At 55.2% G+C, this 21,138-nt stretch overlaps 2 protein-coding genes and 1 non-coding gene across 3 annotated transcripts in view; all 3 read left to right on the forward strand.

Annotated features, from left to right (window-relative positions):
- The window catches only part of LOC140904638 (uncharacterized), an 819,798-nt gene that overhangs the window by 713,264 nt on the left and 85,396 nt on the right, over positions 1 to 21,138 (forward strand).
- TRNAN-GUU (transfer RNA asparagine (anticodon GUU)) lies at positions 1,609 to 1,682 on the forward strand. The gene has a single exon. It is a non-coding gene; the product is annotated as a tRNA-Asn (tRNA).
- Positions 15,103 to 20,427, forward strand: LOC140904648 (C-type lectin domain family 2 member D). Its single transcript, XM_073327080.2, has 5 exons — positions 15,103 to 15,196; positions 16,259 to 16,360; positions 17,492 to 17,679; positions 18,422 to 18,525; positions 20,166 to 20,427. Exons 1-5 carry the CDS (start codon positions 15,103 to 15,105, stop codon positions 20,314 to 20,316), a joined length of 639 nt encoding a protein of 212 aa, XP_073183181.2. The 3' UTR covers positions 20,317 to 20,427.

The following is a 21,138-nucleotide window of genomic DNA, read 5'->3' on the forward strand; positions in this document are numbered from 1 at the left end:
GAGCCATCCTCTTTGGAACCCCCTTTCAGGTAGTTGAAAGCAGCTATCAAATCCCCCCTCATTCTTCTCTTCTGCAGGCTAAACAATCCCAGCTCCCTCAGCCTCTCCTCATAAGTCATGTGTTCTAGACCCCTAATCATTTTTGTTGCCCTAACCTGGGTCACCTAACCTGGAGGGGAGGGAAGCCCAACCCCAATGGAACAGGGTCGAGCAAGAGAACTTTTGTGATGGTTGGGTGGGTGCAAGACAGGAAATCCCTTTGCAAAGGATTCCTTTGCTCCTCTCCGTGCTCTGCTTTGCCGTGCATGTCTCCTGTGCTCCTTTCCTTTGTGGTTAACTCTCCCCTTCAGGCAGAGGTGAGAACTTTTAATAGAAGTCAGGGTATTTTTGTTCTACTACACAGACTCCATGCTGATGAGGGGGAAAGTGTTGCCTCGTAGATGTGCCCCCGGAGGTGTTTAGTTTTCTCAGATTACTGGCTGGGGGCTTGAGCTGGTTCTGTTTTGAGTTGTTAAGGGGAACCCCTGGAAACTAAACCGCACCCTTGTTGCTGCCGACACCACCTGGAAGAGGGGTTACGTAACTACAGCCCAAATCCTTCGCCCAGAGCAAAATTTTCCCTCAAAAAAAGTTGGACACATGTTAACCTCTTGTTAAATATACCAGGGAACCCCCCTCCCCACATTTCTCCCCAAGTCCAGCTGCAGCCTCAGCCCACCCCCGTTGCACACACTGCTGTGCCCCCTGCCTGGCTCCTTTGTGCCCCCGGAGACCCATCGGGGGATCCGCACAGTGCCGGGCAAGCTGCACCGGCCAGGGCTCAGCTCAGCGGGGTCAGCGCCCAGAGATCCTCACTGGTCACAGTCTTTCCTGATCTTGAGGTGGGGGTACTCTTGTGGGGGCAGCTCCATGGCCCAGCCGGTGTGGAACCAGGAAGAGTAGTGTCGTCCCCAGGGGGAGCCAGCAGGGCCGGGGCAGAGAAGGGTGTACAGTTCCGGGGCAGGGCGGCAGGGGGGCCCAGGCCCAGGTGAGTTCAGTTTCAACAGCTGGAGGTGGTGGTGCAGGGTACGGGGAGACTGAGGCACATGTGCCGGGCTGGGCTACCTACACTCAGAGCCCTGGGTATACACAGAGAGACTCAGCCTAAGCAATTACTTGGGGCCCCCAGCAGCTCAAGGGGGGGGCCCTAGTCCCTTTTTTTATTATAAGAACTTGTCTGTTTTAGTATTGGGGGAGGGGGCAAAAGGCAACTTGGGGGGAGGGAGAGGAAGGGATGGGGTGGGTCAGAGCCCCTCCGCAAGCTGGGGAGAGAAGGAGACAGACAGACAGACACACACCCCTCCCAGCGCCTGTCTTCCCATTTCCACATTGTAAGGTGGGGGGGAGGAGCGAGGGGGTGGGGCCTCAGGGGAAAGGGTGGTGCAGGGGGCGGGGCCCAAGGTTCGGGCACCAGTGGTTCCCCCCCCCCCCAACACACACACTTTTAAGTACTTCCACTGCCCCGGAAAACCGAGTGTGGGGGGGACTGGGCTGCCGCCCCTCCCCAGCCGGGCTCTCCCCAGCAGCTGGCTATGGCCGCTTGCTCCCTGCCTGGGGCCTGGCTGCCCAGTCTCTGTGGCACAATCGGTTAGTGCATTCGGCTGTTAACCGAAAGGTTGGTGGTTCGAGCCCACCCAGGGACGCGGACCTGCTTTGGTGGGGTAGGGATAGCCATAAGCCCGGGAGGCAGCGACACAAGAGCGGGGAGTGCTGCGGGATCCTGACCGGCTGGAGCCTCTGCTCTTCGCCCGCTCCCTGGGGACAGACAGCTGGGTGCGTTTCCCTTCGGTGTTGCTGACCTGCCCAGCAGAGCGGGGCTGCAGCCGTGGGACCCTCTCCCCGAGCCTGGCGGCTCCCGGTGGGGCAGCCCGTCCCCTCGCTGCTCCCTCTGCCTGCCCGCCGGGGTCGCTCTGAGCCCGCTCCCCGGGGGGGCTCTGGCTCCAGGGGACACGAGCCTGGGCGAGCTGCGAGCCGGGCTCCGACTGCCCGCGGAGCGATCAGGGGCTGGGGGTCTCCACCAGCAGGTGAGGAGGGGCTGGTGTTGTGCATGGAACGGGGAGGGGGTGAGCAGGGAGGTGCCGGGTTGGGGGGGAGGAGAAGAGCTGGGTGGGTGCATCGATCACACTGGGGAACCCGGGGTCTATTGGGGAGGGGGCTGTGCGCTGACCAGATGGCGGAGGGAGGGGGCGGGCGGGGTCTATTGGGGAGGGGGCTGTGCGCTGACCAGATGGAAGGAGGGTTAAGGGGGGCAAAATAGGCGGGTAACCTGCAGGAGCTGAAGTTGCCTCCCGAGACAAGAACTCCGCTGCTGGGCAGCAAATCACGAACGCGGATTGTTTTGGGGTTGAAGGGAAAGTGGTTTTTCCTTGTCGTGAGGGAAGACGTCTCTGTTGGTCCCCAGGACAGACTTTGTTTCTTTGTCTTTTAACTGATGGGCCAAAGTGTCCTAACACACCCTCTGAACTGCCGTCCTGGCAGCGTCGTGTGTCTCAGCCCGCCATGTGGGGGGTCTGGGTCTGACCCTCACTTGGAGTCCCAAGCGAGCCCTGGGGACGAGGCGCTGAAGGACGGGATCTAAGTGGAGGGCAGCTAAAGAGATTTTATTCTAGCAAAGCGCCAGCTCTCTGCCTGAAGCACCGATCTCCTGCCTGCTCTGAAATCCACCCACTGACTTGGAGCCTTGACAGTTTGTGTGCCTCGGGGGGGGGCCCACAGAGCCATTTGGACAAGGGATTTCTGAGATCCCCTCCTCCCCCAAACAAAGCCCCCAACCTGACCTGCTTTCCTTACAGCCAGGGCTGAGATCACTGCACCAGGATTTTAAATGCATCCGATGCAGTGAGCTGTAGCTCCTGAAAGCTTATGCTCAGATAAATGTGTTTGTCTCTAAGGTGCCACAAGTCCTCCTGTTCTTTTTTTAGATGGCTGAAAGTTCTCCCAGCAGAGTGCAGGGCATCCCCCAGCCCTTTCGGGGAGATCAAATGACCACGTTATGAACCACTTTGATTCTAGGTTGGCCGGCTGCTCAGCCGGTGTGAGACTCACACGCCAAGCAGATCACACTGTGCCTGTGCAGGGAGAGAGGGGAAGGAGCTTGAAAGCCAGTTATGACACCAGGGGGAATGGTCCAGCCATTGAACCGCAGCGGGCACCATGAATTCACGCAGGACAGGTCTATCCATGGCTATGAGCCAAGATGGGCAGGTATGGTGTCCCTAGCCTTTGCCAGACACTGGGAATGGGCAAGAGGGGATGGATCACTTGATGATTCCCTGTTCTATTCATTCCCTCTGGGGCACCTGGCCCTGGCCACTGTCGGAAGACAGGACACTGGGCTGGATGGACCTTTGGGCTGACCCAGTGTGGGAGGTCGTATGCTCTTAGGAGTTCAAATCCAAGCCTTGGTAGGAAATCTGTATCTTAAAAAAAGGAGGCATCTTGCTCTAATCTGCCTCTCTCCAAGGGTTTTTATTATTATTATTATTTATTTTGGGGAAACTTAATCCAAATACAGCAGAATACTCAGAAGGTGCTAACCCTGTCTTTGAAATGACAATGAATTCCACATGCAAATGCTTGCTGGGAGCGGAAGGTGAGAAGGACGGAAGAGTGGCTGGGAATAGGGGCAGAGAGGGGTTGAGGTTGGGGGCTAGGTGGGGTGGGGCACTGAGAAGGGAGGAGTGGGGGAGAGGGATGGGGACTGGGGGAGAATAGGAGCAGAGGTGTGTGGGTCGTGATCTGGCACCTCCCAGCCCATATATGGCTGACACCCCCATGGGATCTGGGAGCTGGAAGGCCTTGGCCTGTCCTTGAGGAGTCTGAGCCTGTTTCCCTAAAACTTCCCATGTGTGCCTGTCCCTTGTGCGAGTGGCAGGATCTGGGGGAGGAGGGAGGGCCCTGGCCAACTCTATAGTTCTGACCCCACCCTCTGTGCCCTCCATCCTCATGTGAACATGGTTCTGGGGGGCCATTGCTTTTGAGGGAGGGTCCTGTGCCTCCTCCCTCCCAATGATCCTCGACCCCCTCATGTGAGCTGGGCTCTGTGGGTCTCTGCCCCTCTGTGGGTGTCTGAGCACCTCTTCCTGCACCCCCTGTGAGCCAGTATGTGGGGAAGCCCTACCACTGTGGGTGTGGAGCGGAGAACAGGCATACTGGGAGCATGCACCAAGAACACACTGCTGACACCAGGGTGAGGAGCTGAGTCCGGGCACGCTTGATGCATATCCCAGGCTCTCCAGCAGTGGGGATGAGAATATCCATGGCCATGAATGGAGCAGTTCCAGAATATCGAGATCAGCAAATCTCAGCCACCTAAAAGCCAGGAAATACAGGTACGTGCCCAGGTAGCCGTAACTCCGCCCTCTGAGTGATGTCCCAACAGGTCCAACATACGCTCACACTCGGCCTTTTCACTGTCATGGGCAGGAGCTGCCTCCGCTTGCCCAGGGCTCAAACACTAAGCACAATCCCTGCACAATACTGCACATGTGAAATGTACCAACCACTTCCCACTCACTCACTGGATACCATCTAACCTTAGACTTTCCCTTACCCACCATTCAACCCACAGCCTGCTCTGGCATCCCACCTCACTGCTGCCAATCCCCATGGCAAGACCCCCCCAGTGCCTTGCTACTGAGACAACATACACAAGTTTGCAACAAAATGAGGCAGACTGGATCCTCAAGGTACAAGGCTTCCTGCGCTTTGATGGGGTGGGGGCAACCCCTGGTTTCCTCGTAGCCCAGTCACAGCTCGGACACTCCTCAAACTAACGCCTATCACCTCTCTCGACCTGCCCCACCCTTCAGTACAGCTACAGGTCCCACAGTGAGTGCAGCCGCTGTACATGCCGATAATCCCAGTGCCTATTGCCTGCTCCAGGGAGCAGAGTTGAGGTTGCCTGGGCATGGACCGTAACTCTGTAATTCCCAGGTTTCTGATGCTTGAGTTTTGCTGATGCCCACGTCCTGGAAGGGAAGGACTGTCCCTGCCTGGCAAGCCGGACCGCTGCCTGCATGAAGTCTTTGCTGTTTCACTGATTTCAGATTCCTGCCCCTGGTTGGAGCTGAATTCACACTGCTGCGGGGTGGCGGGGTGGGGGTGGGGGGAGACAGTATCTCGGAGCCCCACAAGTCTTGTCCATCCCAGCGGCCTTTCAACCCTCTGGCTCTCTGTCTGTGCATGCTCAGTGTAGTCCAGGGGTTCTCAAACTGGGGGTCGTGAGGTTATTATGTGGGGGTCATGAGCTGTCAGCCTCCACCCCCAAACCCTGCTTCATCCCCAGCCATTATAACAGTGTTAAATATATTAAAGTGTGTTTTAATGTATAACGGCGGGGGAGGGGGGTTGCACTCAGAGGCTTGCTGTGTGGAAGGGGTCACCAGGACAAAAGTTGGAGAACCACTGGATAATCCATTTGGTTCTTGGGCTGGAGGCACAACCCTAAAAGGAGACGCACGCGCTTTTGCCTCTCGTGTTCTCCGTTTTGCTCCGGCTGGTGGGGCTGCAGGGGTAGCTGCTGCCCCTGTCCCAGGCTGGCTAGTGGGAAGGGAGGGACAAGGACCCTGGGCTGGAAGCACTGGGAATGAATTCTCAGCCAAGCAGATTGTGGGGCGTGACACCAGGAGCATGGGCGAGGGCATGAAGCCAGAGAACTGGGTGGGGAATGGAGGGGCAACAGCTCCGGAGCCCATTGGGGTGGCATTGGGACAGGGGTGCTTGGGCGAGACACCACTGGTCACAATCCTGTAAGTGGGGAGTGGATGAACACGAGTGAATGTCACCACGTGCCTGAGGGATCCCAGCAGGCCAGGGCCAAGGACTGAAGTGAGATCCCTCCATCTGGTCCCTCCAGGGTGAGGGGATATAAGGGGGGAATCCTGATACGGGGACCCCACAACCGGTTCTAAACCATGGAGGCAATGTCGTGACTGACAGGTCTGGGAGGAACTGTCCGAGCTCCCCTTAGAGAGAAGCTTGCCACGTTCAGACAATCTGCATGGGGCCAGGAGGTGACCAGCCCTGCAAACCAGCTGCTGAGCCACCCCAGAGGGGCCTGATCCCAACCCAGCGCTCGCCCGGAGCCCAGATGGATCCAGCAGCTTCTCCCTCTGCCAGGGCACCGCAGCCCACAGGGCATCTTCATGGCAGGATGGGCCTGGCACAGCCCCAGGTACCGCACTTCTCTGCCAAGGAAGGGGACGGGGAGAGGCTAAACACGGACCCTGCAGGGCTGAGCGGCAGCAGGTGCAGCTGGCTGGTCCCTGTGCGGATCCCCCCATTGGGATCTGCTGCAGTTGCTCTTTGGGGGGCAGGGAAGGGGCCCTTTGGCCAGGCAGGGGGCGCAGCTGTGTGTGCAATGGGTGCAGGGGCTGGAGTTGGGGGGGAGGTTGTGGGAACTGGGGTGGGAGGGATGAGGGATTTCAGAGCAGCTGTAACGAGTTGACTGAAATGGTTCCATTGACTTTTTTTTTTTTTTTTTTTTAGGAAAAATTGGGTGTTTGATTAAAGGCAAGTTTTTGTGGAAAGTGTCGGCTTTAATAGAAAACATTCAGGGTCTTCTTGGAAAATTCAAAAACCAAAAATTGTTCTGTTTTCAATCATTCTGAACTAATTTTTTCTGAAGATTTTGGCGGGGTTGGCCATTTTTGTCGGAAGTTTTTCTTGTTCTAGCCCTCCTGGCTGGGGAGAAAAGCTTGAAAAGGTGACCCCTAAAGGCTGCACCACCAGGAGATCAAGAACAGAACCCAAAATTGTTTTCAAAATCTCCTCTTGTTTAAGCCAATCTGATGGTTTTGGGGGGCTCTGACTTGTGATTTTTGGTCACTGGGGGTTGGCCACATGGGCTAGAACCAGCTTCGCCAGGATCCAGATGTTAACCCCAGTGTAGAGGGCCCTGGCAGTGGCCCATACCCATCAGCTGTGGGGGACAGGAGAGAGATTTGATGTGTTCCCTGAAGTTCAAATTAGCAAGAGAAGTGGCCGGGGAGACGCATTATAAACTGGGGGATCAGTGACATTCAGGGTGAGGCAACATTGAAAATACTCAGTGGTTTTACAGTCGCTTTGCTCTGACGCTCTCAGCCCTGGTGGAGCAGAGCCCCCGGCCCTTCCCTGAACACACCCACAGATACCTCTGCAAGGGGGGTCCAGAGCTAGGAGCGGGGCAGGGGGACCCCTGGGCACCAACTCCTCACCACACTCTCCTCTCCCTGTTCTCTCTCTCTCTCCAGATCCAGCCAGCCGGAGCGGGGTGGAAGCTCCTCCCGCCCCACAGGGACCTCTTGCTGCAGCTGTCGTGAGTAAGTGTTGGGGAGTGAACCCCTCTCCCAGGCCGGGATCTTGGTGTCTGGGGTGGGGGGATTTCCTGGGGGGTGTCTCTGTTCTGTGCTCTCACAGCCCCGCTTTCCTCTCTCTGTTAAATCTCCTGAGGTGGGATCCACCTTCCACCCCTCCTCTGACCTGCCTGTGTCCCTCTCCTCTCTCTGCCAGGCCCCTGCCTTCGCTTGGAGCTCTCGCCGGGGAGGGGCTGCTGCTGCTGACTCTGCTCTGAGCTCTGCCTGAAGCTGGGGGAGATGCACTCGGCTCCTGGAGGGGTCAGGAACCGAAGGTAGAGCAAGCATCTCGCAGGGGTTGCCTGGGAACTAGTTCATGGTTTGAGATTGTCTCGCTCGGCATTTGTCCAACTGGGAGTCCTGACCCAAAAGGGGGTTGCAAAGCTATGGTGCAGTGAGGGGGGGGTCAAGAGATCACAAAAATATTCTCAGGGGACGGGGGCAGGAGGGGAAGAGGGCTACAACAGCTGCCCCTCTCCAGCTGCCCAGCTCTGAGGTCAGTGCCCCACCCATAGCAGCCCAGAAGTAAGGGTGGCAATACCGTGTGTATGTTTCTATGAGTCCGTACAGTAACTTGCTATGACTGTTTGGGGGTCGGGGGTTGTCATAGCCTGAAATACTTTCAAAGTGGGGCCAGCAAAACCAAAAGTTTGAGAAGCCCGGGTCTAGCTTATTCTGATACCTGTTGCTCCCAGCCTTCCCCCAGCTGGTTTTATAGAGCTGGTGAGGCTCTTCTTCCCCACCTAGTGTCAGATAAAAAAGTGATCCAGGCGACTCCAGACCCATTCATCGAAGCCTAGCTGAGTAGTAGGCAAGGGGCTGTAGAACACGCTGTGAGGGAAGGATGATGAAATTCATGGAGGTAAATGGCAAGGGGGATGTAACCAAAGGTAGCTGGGGCCAGACTAACCCGAGTTCCGTCTTTGAGACGAGAACTGATTGTTTAGACAAGGGAAATGCAGCAGATCTAATATACTTGGACTTCAGTAAAGCATTTGATATGGTACCACATGGGAAATAATTAGCTAAATTAAGGAAGGTGGGGATCAGCACAAGAATTGTAAGGTGGGTGAGGAACCGACTGAAGGGGAGAAGGCTGAAAGATGAACTATGGGACCAGAGGGAGGTTCCTAATGGAGTTCTTCAAGGATCGGTTTTGGGATCCATCTTCATTAATCTCTTTACTAATGGTGTTAACACGAAAAGTAGGAGAGTGATAACAAAACTTACTTAAACTTACTTAAAACTTAATAAAAAGCTGGGAAACGTGGTCAGTACAGAGGAGGGTTGGAATCTTACACAGGAAGATCTGGATGACCTTGTAGACTGGAGTAACAGAAAAAGATGAAATTTAATAGTACCGGGTGCAAGATCCTGCACTTAGGGTCTAATCATAAGAATTTCTGTTGTATGCTGGGGGCTCATCAGCTGGAGGAGACAGAGGAAGGGCGAGACCTTCATGAGTTGGTCGATTACAGGATGATGGAGCCACCAATGTGATGTGACCCATGAAGAAAGCAAATGTGACTCTAGGATGTATCAGCTGAGGCCTTTCCAGTAGAGATAGAGAAGCATTAATGACATTGTATATGGCACTGGGGGGCCCTCATCTGGAATGGAGGGTCTGTCCTATGAGAGGAGAAAGGGAGAGCTGGGCTGGTTTAGTCTAGCAAAAGGAAGGCTGAGAGGGGATCTGATGGCTCTCCATAAATACATCGGGGGGTAGACACCAGGGAGGGTGAAGAGCTGTTCTACATAAAGGACAATGTAGGCACAAGAACAAATGAGGATCAAGTGGCCAAGAAGAAGTTTAGGCTGGAGATTAGAAGGTTTCTAACCATCCAAGGAGGGAGGTTCTGGATCAGCTTCCAAAAGGAGTTGTGGAACAAACAACTTTATTAGTTTTAAGATAGCTTTGGACACATTTGAGTGTGATTTGCATGACAGGGTTGCTTGTGATGGTGGGGGTTGGACTGGCCAACTCTGGGGTCTTTTCTGGCATATGTCTTATAGTCCCAAGTCTCATGCTTCAGGGCTTCAGCTGGTCACCTGCAGGGGTCAGGAAGGGACTTCTCTCCCCCCGCGCCCCATGTATTCTGGGTTGGGGGCGGTGTTTGTTGTTTGTTTCCATCCTCTGAAGCATCAGAGTTAGCCCTGGCTGGAGGTGGGACACTGGATGGGGTGGTCCAGTTCTCTGGAGTGGAACCAAGCTTTCGTTCTCTCAGGAGCTTGGGTGGCTGGGTCTAATGCTGGGTCACATGCTCAGGGTCTCAGTTATTGCCATATGTGGGGTTGGGAAGGAATTTTCCTCCAAATCAGATTGGCAGGGAGCTAGGGGGTGTTTAGCCTTCCTCTGCAGTGCGGGGGGCAAATCCTTTGCTGGGACCAACTGGGTATCTCTCCCTTAATCAGTTCTGTTAGAGGCAACTGCTTTCCAGTTCCAGAGGTCACTGATCAGCCCCAGCAGACGACCCCCAGCCAGGGGGCACTGGGAAGTTCATTTTCAAGAGGATTTCATGGCTCATGATGAACTGGGCATGCAGATCCCTTAGGTAGCTCTGAAAATCGCTGCCTGGGGAATGGAGATACCTGGCTAGTGGGGCAGAAAAAAAAAAAAAAAAACCCCAAACCCCACACCTCCCCCACTTTTTTGATGGCTTAAAATATTGAGTAAAATACTTCCCCTGTGGCCTGTGCAGTGCAAGAAATTTGATAAGCATTTATGAGACTTTAGGACGGGTGCAATTTCTATAAAATTGGCATAATGGCTGTGATGGAGCCTCACAGATGAACTCCATCTCCATAGAGATCACTCCAAGTGAGTGTCAAAGGAACCCGCTTACCGCCCCACTGTGTATCCTGTATCTGCCACAGAAGGAGTGACGAGAATCAAGAGTTGTCCGGGGTAACCTCGGGCCATAACCGCAGGGGGGTGAGGTGGGATTGAGGAGTATTGACAAATCTCTGGTGGAGGGAGCCAAGGCCTGGGATAGCCGGGAGCTGCAGGTTGGGCTTGAGGGGCAATGAGGTGTTTGTCTACACTGAGACAGCTCATAGCCTGACATGGTTGTCCAATTTGGTTCCTTGTTCAATCTTTTTGCCTTCATCCGTCTGCCTGCATGGGCAGCACAAACTTCCCTGCACTCGGCCCTTGAACCCAGCCATGGGGCTTTCTGCTTGGATTGTAGATTTCAACCATGCTTCGTGCCTTGCTGTGAACATCACATTGCAGCTGCCATTGGGAGATGCTGTTAGGGGTCACTACAGAGCAGCGGATGGCCAAAGAGCCAGTCCCCTGCTCCCGACAGAGCCCCAGGATGACCCCAAGAGCAGCGATGTGGGGGAGATGGAAGAGGAAGAGATGGGAGAACAAGAGGACGAGGAGATGGACGTGGATTAGAACATCGCTCTGAATCTGATCTGTATAGTGCTGGATGTGCATATGGACCATAGGATGTGCCCCTATAGGAGGGACACTGTTTACAGACCTAAACCTCTCAGGGATTTTTTAAAATATATTTTATTATTACGTTCTCCTTTGCACTTACAAGCTTTGAGCAGATTTGGGGATTAATGAATGTTCCGTTTACAGTGATGTCACTGTGTCGACAGCTCTGGGATTCGGACACGATACGGGTACAGTAGGGTAAGGTGCATCAAATCTCTTCAATCAGACAGCGTGATCCGAGAGCAGACGAACGACCGGCAGGCTTTGTGCTGACCTGGTGTGAGTCAGAGCAGCCTTGAGGCTGCTGTAACATTCTGCTCCCCAGAGGCCCAGGAGCAGAGCACGTGCCGAGCCTTCACAACAGCCAGGGAGATGCCTTGTGCAGGGGAATTTTCAAGGGCTGTTTACACCCATTTTAAATCCCCTTTGCCTCCCAGAGTTACTTAATGGGGCAGAATGTGACTGACTTCAGATTTTTCACAAATTGGCTGTTTTCTGCGGAAAGTTCTTTTTGTTGTTTTTTTTACCACCACCCCCAATGTCTGAAAAACAAAATATTTGCACTAAACCAAAAACATTTCAATCTGTAGAGCCTGCTGGGATGCTGCAAGGGAGCTGTGGTCCAGGTGTCTCATGTCCCCATTCTGCTCTGGGGAGGGACTCTCCTCATTCTGGTTGGCTGGACTACATCTCCCATGATGCACCATAGTCAGAGACACCCACGATACAGCTGGCTCCCCTCACCTTGAGGAGAGACTGTGGTGCACTGTGGGAGATGCAGTCAGATCAAGAAACCACCAAGCCTCCTGAGAAAAATGCACCATGTTATATGTTGTTTCATGTCATGAAATATTTCAGTTCAATGTAATCCTACCAGGGTACCATGTGGCCTCATGGCAGCATTACGTTGAACTGAAATATTTTGGTTTTCAACTTTTTGCCTAAAAGTGTAACTTTCTGTAGAAAATTTCAGTGAAAATTATTCCCCCCCCCCCGCATTTTCATCAGTTTGCCATGGTGGGGGGACCCACTTTTTCCAACCAGCACTGCCCGTGCCATCTGCTTACCCAGCTGAACCCTAGAGGGAGGGTGTTACAATAGCTGGAATGGGGGTGCAACAGTGGGCATATCTCTGTAAACACTCCTGACTGTGCAAAGCTGTTTGAATGGTGGATTCTTGTTCTTGAAACACTGGAGATGAGAGCTGGTCGAAATGTTTCAATGGTTTTTTCAATAAAAAGCTTTTTTTTCCAACAGTGAGATTTTTCATGCACAGTTGTCGACCTTTTTGTTTGTTTGCCAAAAATAAATATTTTAATACTATTTGATCATTTCCAAAACGCAGAGCAAAAATACTGGTTTGCTGAAAAAGTGGATTTTGGCAAACAAAATAAATAACTGTTTTGGATTAAACATTCGAACAAAAATGAAGAAAAGTGGGTTTGTTTCAAACACATTGAAATGAAAACAACTTTGCCACTGTGCATGAAAATGGCTTTTTGTATTTTGATCAGCTCTACTAGAGGCCACACTGTTAACAGTCTTCGTTGTTTTAAAAGATATATCCTAGCAGGGGCATTAAAACCTGGCATAGGGATCTGAATGCACTGTGATTTGTACGTCTGTGCAGTATTGCTACATATCAGACGTTTCTATTCTTCTGATAATTTATGACACTGGAAAGCAAGGGATTGTGTTGTAGAAAACCCAGGGTTTTGAACCAGATGCTTTTAAGACGAATGTATTTCTTTATTTTGAGGTGTAAAAATACACTTTTATTTGTTCTGTCACCTTATTTATTCGGCTCTGTCCTTTGCCCACCTGTCTCTCCACCATCTGCTTGGGCTTTGACGCTTAATTCAAACAATTACACTCCCCTCTCCTTTCTCTGTAGCACAGTTCCTAGTCCAGTCCCCTTGCTCCCCGCTGGAAACGAGCGAGGGACAAGCGCTGGTAACCAGAACAGCCTGGGTGCAGTTAAATAGACCAAAGAGGTTACAAACCCAACTACAACCCCGATGACGTGGGACCCTGTTTATTGCCATCTTGGCTCCTCCTCGCTGAAGTTCAGGATTACTATCGCTCTCCCCTCGGGCACAACCGTCCCGCGTCTGACTCGGTCCGGCCAGCCCGGGGTCTTCTGCCTCCGGGAGCGGCCAGTCCCAGCTGCTTGGAGGGAAGGGACCGGGAACCTGGCAGCAGACAGCTGGGGGGGTCGGGGGGGCTTCTCCCGGAGAAAGCCGGGGGGGCGCCCCGCTGTGAGAGCTGATCCCCAGCAGCAGGGACAAGTCTGAGAACCAGGCACGTCATTTTGGACTGTCCGAGCCAGCCAGCGGGCGGGGCGCTGGGTTCCGGACACGCCGGAGGACCCTCCCCCTCGAGCCTTTGCTGAGGGCGGAAGCGGGTCAGCAAGTGAAGTCACAGGTCAAAATGTTCAACTGTTTTATGGCAGGACTGGGCGGGGCGGGGGCGGAGTCAGCGCGAGGTTTAAAGCGCAGCCCGGGGGGGGCGGTCGCAGAGGCTGGGGAGGCTCCGGATGGTGACAGTCGCTCCTGAGCCGGTGAGAAACGTGCCACGCGTGCCGGGCTCGTGGGGGGAGCGCCGGGACACAGGGGGGGCAGGGGCTGGAACCCCCCCCCCATCTCTCCGGGCTGGGGGGGTGTCCCGGAGTCCCTGGGCGATGCTCTGGAACTGCTCCCCATGAAGCCAGGCAGGACTCTGGGGAAGTTTCCCCCTGTCTGGGCTCCGGGGTGGGGAGGCGGCGCGCCCCCCCCATCTGGGCTCCGGGGGGAGGCCTGTGAGGATGTGAGGCAGCAGGGAGGGGGGATTGTTGACCTGGGAATGTGCCCTGGGGATGGGAGACCTGAGAGCCTGGCACCTGAGCCAGGAGGGGAAGGGGGAGGTAACACCTCTGCCCGGGAATGTGGACAGAGGCTGCAGGAGGGAGCCGGCTGGGGGGGTTTAGTTCAGTTTGGGGCTGGGTGGAGGAACACAGGGAACCCCAGGGCTGGGGTCCAAGCTCCCTGCTCCCCCAGAAGGACTTGACGGAGGGGTCCTGGGGGTACCCCCAAGCTCTGTTTTGGACTGTGTTCCTGTTGTCCAATAAACCTTCTGTTTTACTGGCTGGCTGAGAGTCTCAGTGAATCCCAGGAAGAGGGGTGCAGGGCCTGGACTCCCCCACACTCTGTGACAGGGCGCGCCCCCCCCCGTCCCCTCCCACTGTCCAGGCTCGGGGGGGGGAGGTGCCTCCTCTCCCTTCCCTTCTTCTCCTCTCTGGGCTGGTGGGGGGGGCTCTCTTTTGTCCCCCTTCCTTCTCCTCTGGGGGCAGGGCCTCTCTTAGGTGTCTGGTGGCTCTCCCCACGCCTCGGTCGGCTCGCTGGGGATGGGGCACCTGTGTGCAGCATGGAGCTACCTGGGCCCTTCCCCTCCCATGGCCCCAAGCCAGTGGGGTGGGGGGGCATCAGCGCACTGTTGCTCCCTGTACCCCCAACCTTGGGGGCCCCAGGCCGGGCTTCCCACGGGCATCCTCCCCTTCCCTGCGTTCCCAATGAAAAAGGGGGAAAGAAAGGGCCACTCACACAATTTCCCCGCCCCTCCTCCCCCCCGTGGGGGAAGTTTTGGACATGAAGTTTTAATGGTTCTGTCACCCACTGAGTGGGGACTTGGCCTTAGAAAATTACTGAAGTGTGAATTGATAAGTTGATTAAAATTGATTATTTAAATTGAGGCGTTGGACTTGGTGATTTAATTGCCTTGATTTTACTCATTCCATCCTGGTTCTCTCCCCCCGCCCGCCAACTCCCCACTCCTGTTAGGATTCTCGACTTGCTCTCGATTGCGGGAGGTATGTGTGGGGAGGGAGGGTTTTTCCCTCCTGTCAACCCCAGCTGGGTGCCTGTCACGCGTGGGTGGTGCCTGGCGGGTGGGGTCCTCAGCAGATCAGGTCTCTGAAGCCCTGGGGGATGGAGGGGCCATGGCGTTTAAGGGCGTTCAAACATCATGGCACAGCCTCTGGCTGGGGGTTGGGCTGCTGGGCAGGGAACGAGAAACCACAAATCGCGCCCCTCCCCCCCCGCCCCACTGGCCTGTCCTGCTGGGTCCGTCTCGACTTTCAGATCGGCTGGAGAGTCCAGAGCAGGGTGTGGGGGGAAGCAGGGCCAGGACCCCCGCCCCAGCTCGGCTTCGCTGCTGCTGAATCGGACACAGTCACAGAGAGCAGCCGACCCCAGCCCAGCGCCTCCAGCAGCGTGTGCAGCCCAAGCGTCACTGAGAGAGATGATGGGGCCAGCACCTGGACCTGCTGGGAGCGAAGAGCCGCTGCAGGAGTGGCCTGTTGAGGGCAATGGAGACCTGGAGACTGGAGGAGAGCCAGGTAATGGGGTGTCACTGCCTGGGAACAGGCTGGAGAGAGACACTGAGGCTTCCCCACATGGGGCCAGGCTCTCAGTGGCAGCAGCCAGTGCCCAGCAATGCCCCGTCTGTGGGTAGCAGGGACTGGATCACCCCCAGGGGCTCTCAGGGCACCGATCCCCGGCTCACAGCTGCTGTCTGGCGCACACAGCGGTGGTCGTGGGGCTGTGCAGGGCCCTCCTGGGCTGGGTGTGTCAGACCCCCTGTGACTGCCCTGGCCCATCTCTGCCTGGTTCGTTCTCCCTCCTTCTGCTGTGTCTGGCCAGTGTGAGACCCCAGTGTGCGGGGACAGGGGCACTCGGCAGTGTGGGCCCAGCCAGCGCTTGGCAGGGGGCAGAATGGGGGTGGGGATGGTGGGGGGGCAGTTGGAGCAACTGCCACCAGGACATGCGGGTCCTTATCTCTGTGCCCCTGAGCTCACCAGGCCTCCTGGCAGCCTGGCTGGGAGTGCCCAGGGGAGGGCACTGGGCTGAGGGGAAGGAGGGGCTGTTCAGCATCTGAGGGAAGGAGCAATCAACAGAAAGGTGCATGTTCGAGTCCAGTGGCTCTCAGCCTTTCCAGAGGACTGTCCCCCTGTCAGGAGGCTGATTTGTCTTGCACTCTCCTAAGTTTCATCTCACTTAAAAACAACTTGCTTCCAAAATCGGACATAAAAATACAAACATGTCACAGCCACTATTCCTGAAAAATTGCTGACTCTCTCTGATTGTTGCGTATTTAATTATGAAATCGATCAATTGGACTATAAACGCTGTACCTTTCTGTGTATAGTCTATCGAGCAGTATAAACGAGTCATTGTCTGTAGGAAATTTTAGCTTGTACTGACTTAGTGCTTTTTATGTAGCTTGTTGTAACCCGAGGCAAATCTCTCAATGAGTTGATGTGCCCCGTGGAAGACCTCTGCTTACCCCCAGGGGTACATGAACTGGTGGGTGAGAACCACTGTTCTAAGGTAGCTCTAGCCCTGGGGCTGTCGGGGAGACATGTCCTTGCAGCCCTGCCTGACAAGTCTTTCTGTTTCAGATCGTCGTCCTAACTGCAGGAAATGTAACTACAAGACATGTACAATTGTGCTCACAGTCGCCCTCGCAATTATGTTCTTAGTTCTTATAATTCTCCTGGCAGGTGAGTTCTCGCCCTTCCCTTCCCCCTCTCTGCACATCCCATTCCCCCTGGAGCCACCACACTCAGTCTCTCCTCCTGGCCTGTCTGGCTTCTGCCCCTGGGACAGAGGATTCCTGGGGGGTGTTCCTCCAAGACCCTCCTCCTGCTCCCTCCCAGACCCCTGCACCTGGGCACTCTCTGTGTCGGGACTGACATTAGCTCCCCGCAGCCCATCTCTGAGCACTCTGGGTCCAAGTCACTGTTGCCGGGCCCCAGGCACGGTCACTGATACCCATGCAGAGTGGGGGTGATTGACGGTGCAGGGCAGGAATGAGCTGGGCCCTCTGCCTGCAGCGTGTCTCCCTGAGGTGCCAGCCTGGCCTTCCTGCATCCCCGGGTCGTCCCAGTGCTGGGCAGGTGCTGGCGTGTCACTGAAAGGAGCCGTGGAACGCAGTACGGACACCTCCCTTAAGGCAGCGTGAAACCCACCCCTTGGTGACCTCGGCAGGGCAGGGTCTCATCGCGCTATTGACGTCCCCGCCTGCACAGACAGCGTGTGCGAGCGCAGATGGCAGCTGCTTATGGTGACCGTGAACCTGGCTGGCTGTGCTGGACAGGCCGGGCAGCGGGCGTTCAGTCTCCTGAAGGGAAGGGAGTTTGTTCCCGTCTTCATCTCAACCTGCCTCTCCAGGGAAGCAAAGCGCAGAGCAGGGGGAGGGGGCAGCAGTCCAGGCTAGCAGAACTCCTTGGGATACTAGACCTGGCAAATCATGTTGAAGTTAATCTCCTACCCATTAATTATTGCCCCCCTGCTGGCCCCCTGGTAACTGTCCCCTCCCTCTGCAGCTCTCTGCCCACCCCGTGTTGTAACGCTGAGCTTGGGCCCAGCTCGCTGTCCTGGGCTTCATGGCATGAGCAGTTTGTCAGCTGCATCCCTGTTGAATGTGAACCCAAGAGAGTGAGAGCAGAGTCAGATAACCCCCCTCTGGGGCTGGATTCCCAGCGTCCTCCTGGCTCCCTCACGGCCTTTCAGTACCCACCCTGGTTCGAGGTGTCTCAGAAGCCTGGGGCGCAGGGGCTGATCTCCCCCTGTTCTCCTCGTTGGCGGGTGGCGGGTCTTGCTCACACCACGTGTCTCTGTCTCATTCTCAGTGTGGAGACCTCAGCTTCTGTCAGCTGATCTGGGCCTCCCTGCTGGCCCCACATGCCCAGACGGCTGGATCGGATACCGAGGGAGATGCTACTATTTCTCTGAGGCCGAAAGGAACTGGACCTGCAGCCTGACCCACTGCTCTGCGCTCAGCGCCTCCCTGGCTGAGATCAACAGTGAGCAGGAAATGGTGTGAGATGCTAAAATTGCAACGTTCTGGTCTTGGCTCAGCAGCTGCTGCAGGAGAACCTGGGTTCGAGGAGCAGCTCTGAGTAAATGAGCTTCCAGTTGCTGAATGCCAGGCCTGGCTGGCTGGCCCGGGGCACCTCTAGTGTCCGTGTCTGACTGCAGGGATCACTCACTGTCAGCCCTCTCAAAAGGAGACCGCCCCTCTCTCGGGCTAGGCTGGCTTGAGTGTCTTCTGGGTGGCATGGGGCCAAAGGGGTACTGAGATCCCAGATTGACTTGAAGAGCCAGTGCTCTTGGGTAGCCAGATGAGGATGGGGGGGCTCCTCTTAGCCCTGGCCCCTTCTGGCTGAGGATTTGGTGGCTCTTCTCTCATCCCTGGCCCTTCCCAGCATCCCTTATTGAGCTCAGCTGGGCTCTTTCCTTCCCCTTCCCCTGTGATGGGGAGGGGAGCTCAGCTGTTCTGTAAGGCGAGGCTTTGACACAGAATGTGGCCTTCTATAGAGAGGTGTGGGGGCAGCTTAGACCCAGCAGCACCCAAGAGCTGCTCCAGCCCTGGGCGGATTGGTCTGAGGGGGAGCTGGGTTTGGGATGGGAAAGTTAATACTGAATTACCCAGAGCTGGGCAAGAAGGAGGCGAAAATCCTCAGCTGTTCCCTGAAAACAGAGCCCGTCAGTGTATCCCTGTGAGTCTCTGGTGCACAGAGCCTGTGCTCTGACCCCACCTCTCCCTCTGCTGTTTTTAGGCTTTCCTGCTGTGCTATAAAGGCAGATTTGACCACTGCATTGGCCTCCGGAGGGACCCTGGGCAGCTCTGGAAATGGGCCAATGGCACCAAATTCAACAACCTGTAAGTCCTCTGTGAAATGCCTGGGCTTTGGGTCCCTGGTGTCTGAAATACCGAGTTCAGCCGACTCACCAGTCAGTGCTATGTACTCTGCATATTAGTGATGGGTGGAAGCAAGTGTTGTCTGCTGGGAGACTGGCCAAAGCTTTCAGATCTGTCTGGCTTTAGTGGGGCCATCTGCGTTAAAGATGCCTTATAGTCACAAACGCTGAGTGACTGGGGCTGCCATGAGAAGTGGGGTACAGTAGAGATGGCCCAGACGACATCCCAAGAGGGATTTCAGTGGGATCTGGGTGGGATCAAATAACCAAACCCCAGCTGATCCGATAGCAGGGTTTGACCCTGGAGCATCAGCACTGAAAGAACGGCAGAGTAGGTCACGCTGGCGGGAGAATGGCACTACATGTCCAGGAAAGAATAGAGTAAAGTACAGTAAAAATCTTAAACAAATGCAACTGTATCCTAGCATCTCTCAGAATAGAAATTCCACACTTGAAGAATAAGAATCTAGCAGCAGGAATATACTACTGACCAGGATGGGGACTGTGAAATTCAGAGATTAGAGAGGCTACAAAAGCAGAAAACCCAATAATAATGGGGGTTTTCAACTATCCCCATATTGTCTGGGAACATGTCCCCTCTGGATGGGATGCAGAGATGCGATTTTTAGACACCATCAGTGATGGCTAATGTGACGCCAATTTACCGGAACTGGGTAAACAGGCATCTCAGTGGGGTGTTAACCCTGAAATCTGCCACCCTGTGGGCGCCCGCCCCAGCAGAAGGCTCTGGGTGCATCGTTGCCATCTCCTCAGAGCTCTTCCGGGGTGATGCTGGTGGGGGAGCCACCCACAGCCAACTGCTCAGGTGGCTGTGAGCTGGGTTCTCCCTTCTCTGGGACAGATCTCACCCCAAGCCAGAGGCTGGTGGCCTGAGGGCAGGGAGATCCCGGCCTGCCCAAAGAGTAGTGCTGGGCCTCCTCCCAGCCCAGCACATGACAGCTGTGAGTAGCCAGGATGGGACCATGGGGGAGGATTTGCCTGTGGGCCTGGATCCCACCCTGTTCCCAGGTGGGAAGCGCTGGCCTCCAGCTCTCACAGGAAGCTCTGTGTGAGTGGCTGGGGTCACCCCATGGCTGCTGGGTTTGTGCTGCTGGCATTTCACTCCAGCCGCCCCCTGCAATACAGCCTGTCCTGACAGGCCTCTGGCCTGAGAGCTGATGTAAACTGTCCAGGGAGCCCTGGACCCAGCTCTTCTGTGCAGGATTACTCCTGCTCCTCGCCACGCTGAGAGTCACCTGGAACCTGCGCCCGGGGCAGTTTGGGTGGGTTGGGCCTGCAGGGGCCCATCCAGACCCAGCTGGGCCGGGGTGGGGGGGAGCGGGGGAGAGAGTAGGAACTGGGTTAATACCCACCTGGCATAAATGCTCCATGGAGGTCAGTTGATCTTCGAGCCTTTCCTGGCCTTGCTGCCCCACTGCCCCCTTTCTAGCTGGGGCCTGTGGCAGGTGCAGGAAGGGGAATTGTGAGGGGCTGTGAGTGCAGCAGCTCCCTGCACTGTGCGAGAGCGTCTCTCCCTGCCTGTGACTGATGGGAAATGTCCAACTCCTACCTGACACCAGCTCCCTGGCTTCTGTCTTGCAGGTTTCCAATCGGAGGAGGAGGAGACTGCGCGTATCTGAACGATCTGAGTGCGGTCAGCAGCTGGCGATGCAGCAGTGAGAGACCCTGGATCTGCACCAAACCCGATGCATTTACACAGGCACAGGAGGCTGCCGTGGAAGGGGGCTCGTAAGGAGAGCACTGTGGAATTAGTCCCGGAAAAGCCGGACTGATCTCTTTACAAGATCACATCTGAACAATTCCAGAATATCGGGGAATGCTCTGCGCATCACTGGGCAGAGCACTGTGGACTCAGGTGAAAACCAGAGATGCTATTTGCACATCTTGTCCCCACACCCGTGCCATCTCTTTTTCCGCCAGTGGAACGGCTCAAATCCAGCCTTTCCTACCCCTCCTCAGCTGCACCAGGAACTCTGCCTAACTGAGCCAAGGTACCAGCCTCAGCTTTCACTGCCCTGACATTCCCCAACAGAAGCTTTTTATTCTAGAAAATTATCTATGGAATCTTTTAAAAATATTCATCATTCCCATTTTATGGTCTGGAATAGAGCTGAGGGGGGATGTTCTCCATTCCCTTCCCGCCCCAAGAAACTTTTTAACAAGATTTTTTTATGGGTCAGTTTTTGGGTTTTTTGAAAACCCAATTGATTTTGAAGTTTGCAGGTTTACACACCAGTTCCTGGTTTTTGTTGCCAGATACTGCTTTGGATGAAAGAATGAACGTTTTAAACTAGTTTTAATTTTCCATTTTTTAAGAGCACTGCACCTGCCAAGGGAGTAGGACCCCTGTTACACTCCTCGTGGGACACCTAGGGCCTGGAACGTAGGAGTAAGAGGAGAAATGTCTGTTCTCTCCCTTCCTGGAGCCCAGTGGGTTTGAAAAGGGCAGGGAGGGGGTCGGTGTGACAGACAGACCAGGTGGCAGGTCATGCCAAAGTCCCCATGTCTGCTATAGATGCTTCTGTTACCTTTTGAAACTTTGTAGCTTCGTTGT

This window comes from Lepidochelys kempii, chromosome 14 (genome assembly GCF_965140285.1).
Source record: "Lepidochelys kempii isolate rLepKem1 chromosome 14, rLepKem1.hap1, whole genome shotgun sequence".
In the NCBI taxonomy this organism is placed as follows: domain Eukaryota; kingdom Metazoa; phylum Chordata; order Testudines; family Cheloniidae; genus Lepidochelys; species Lepidochelys kempii.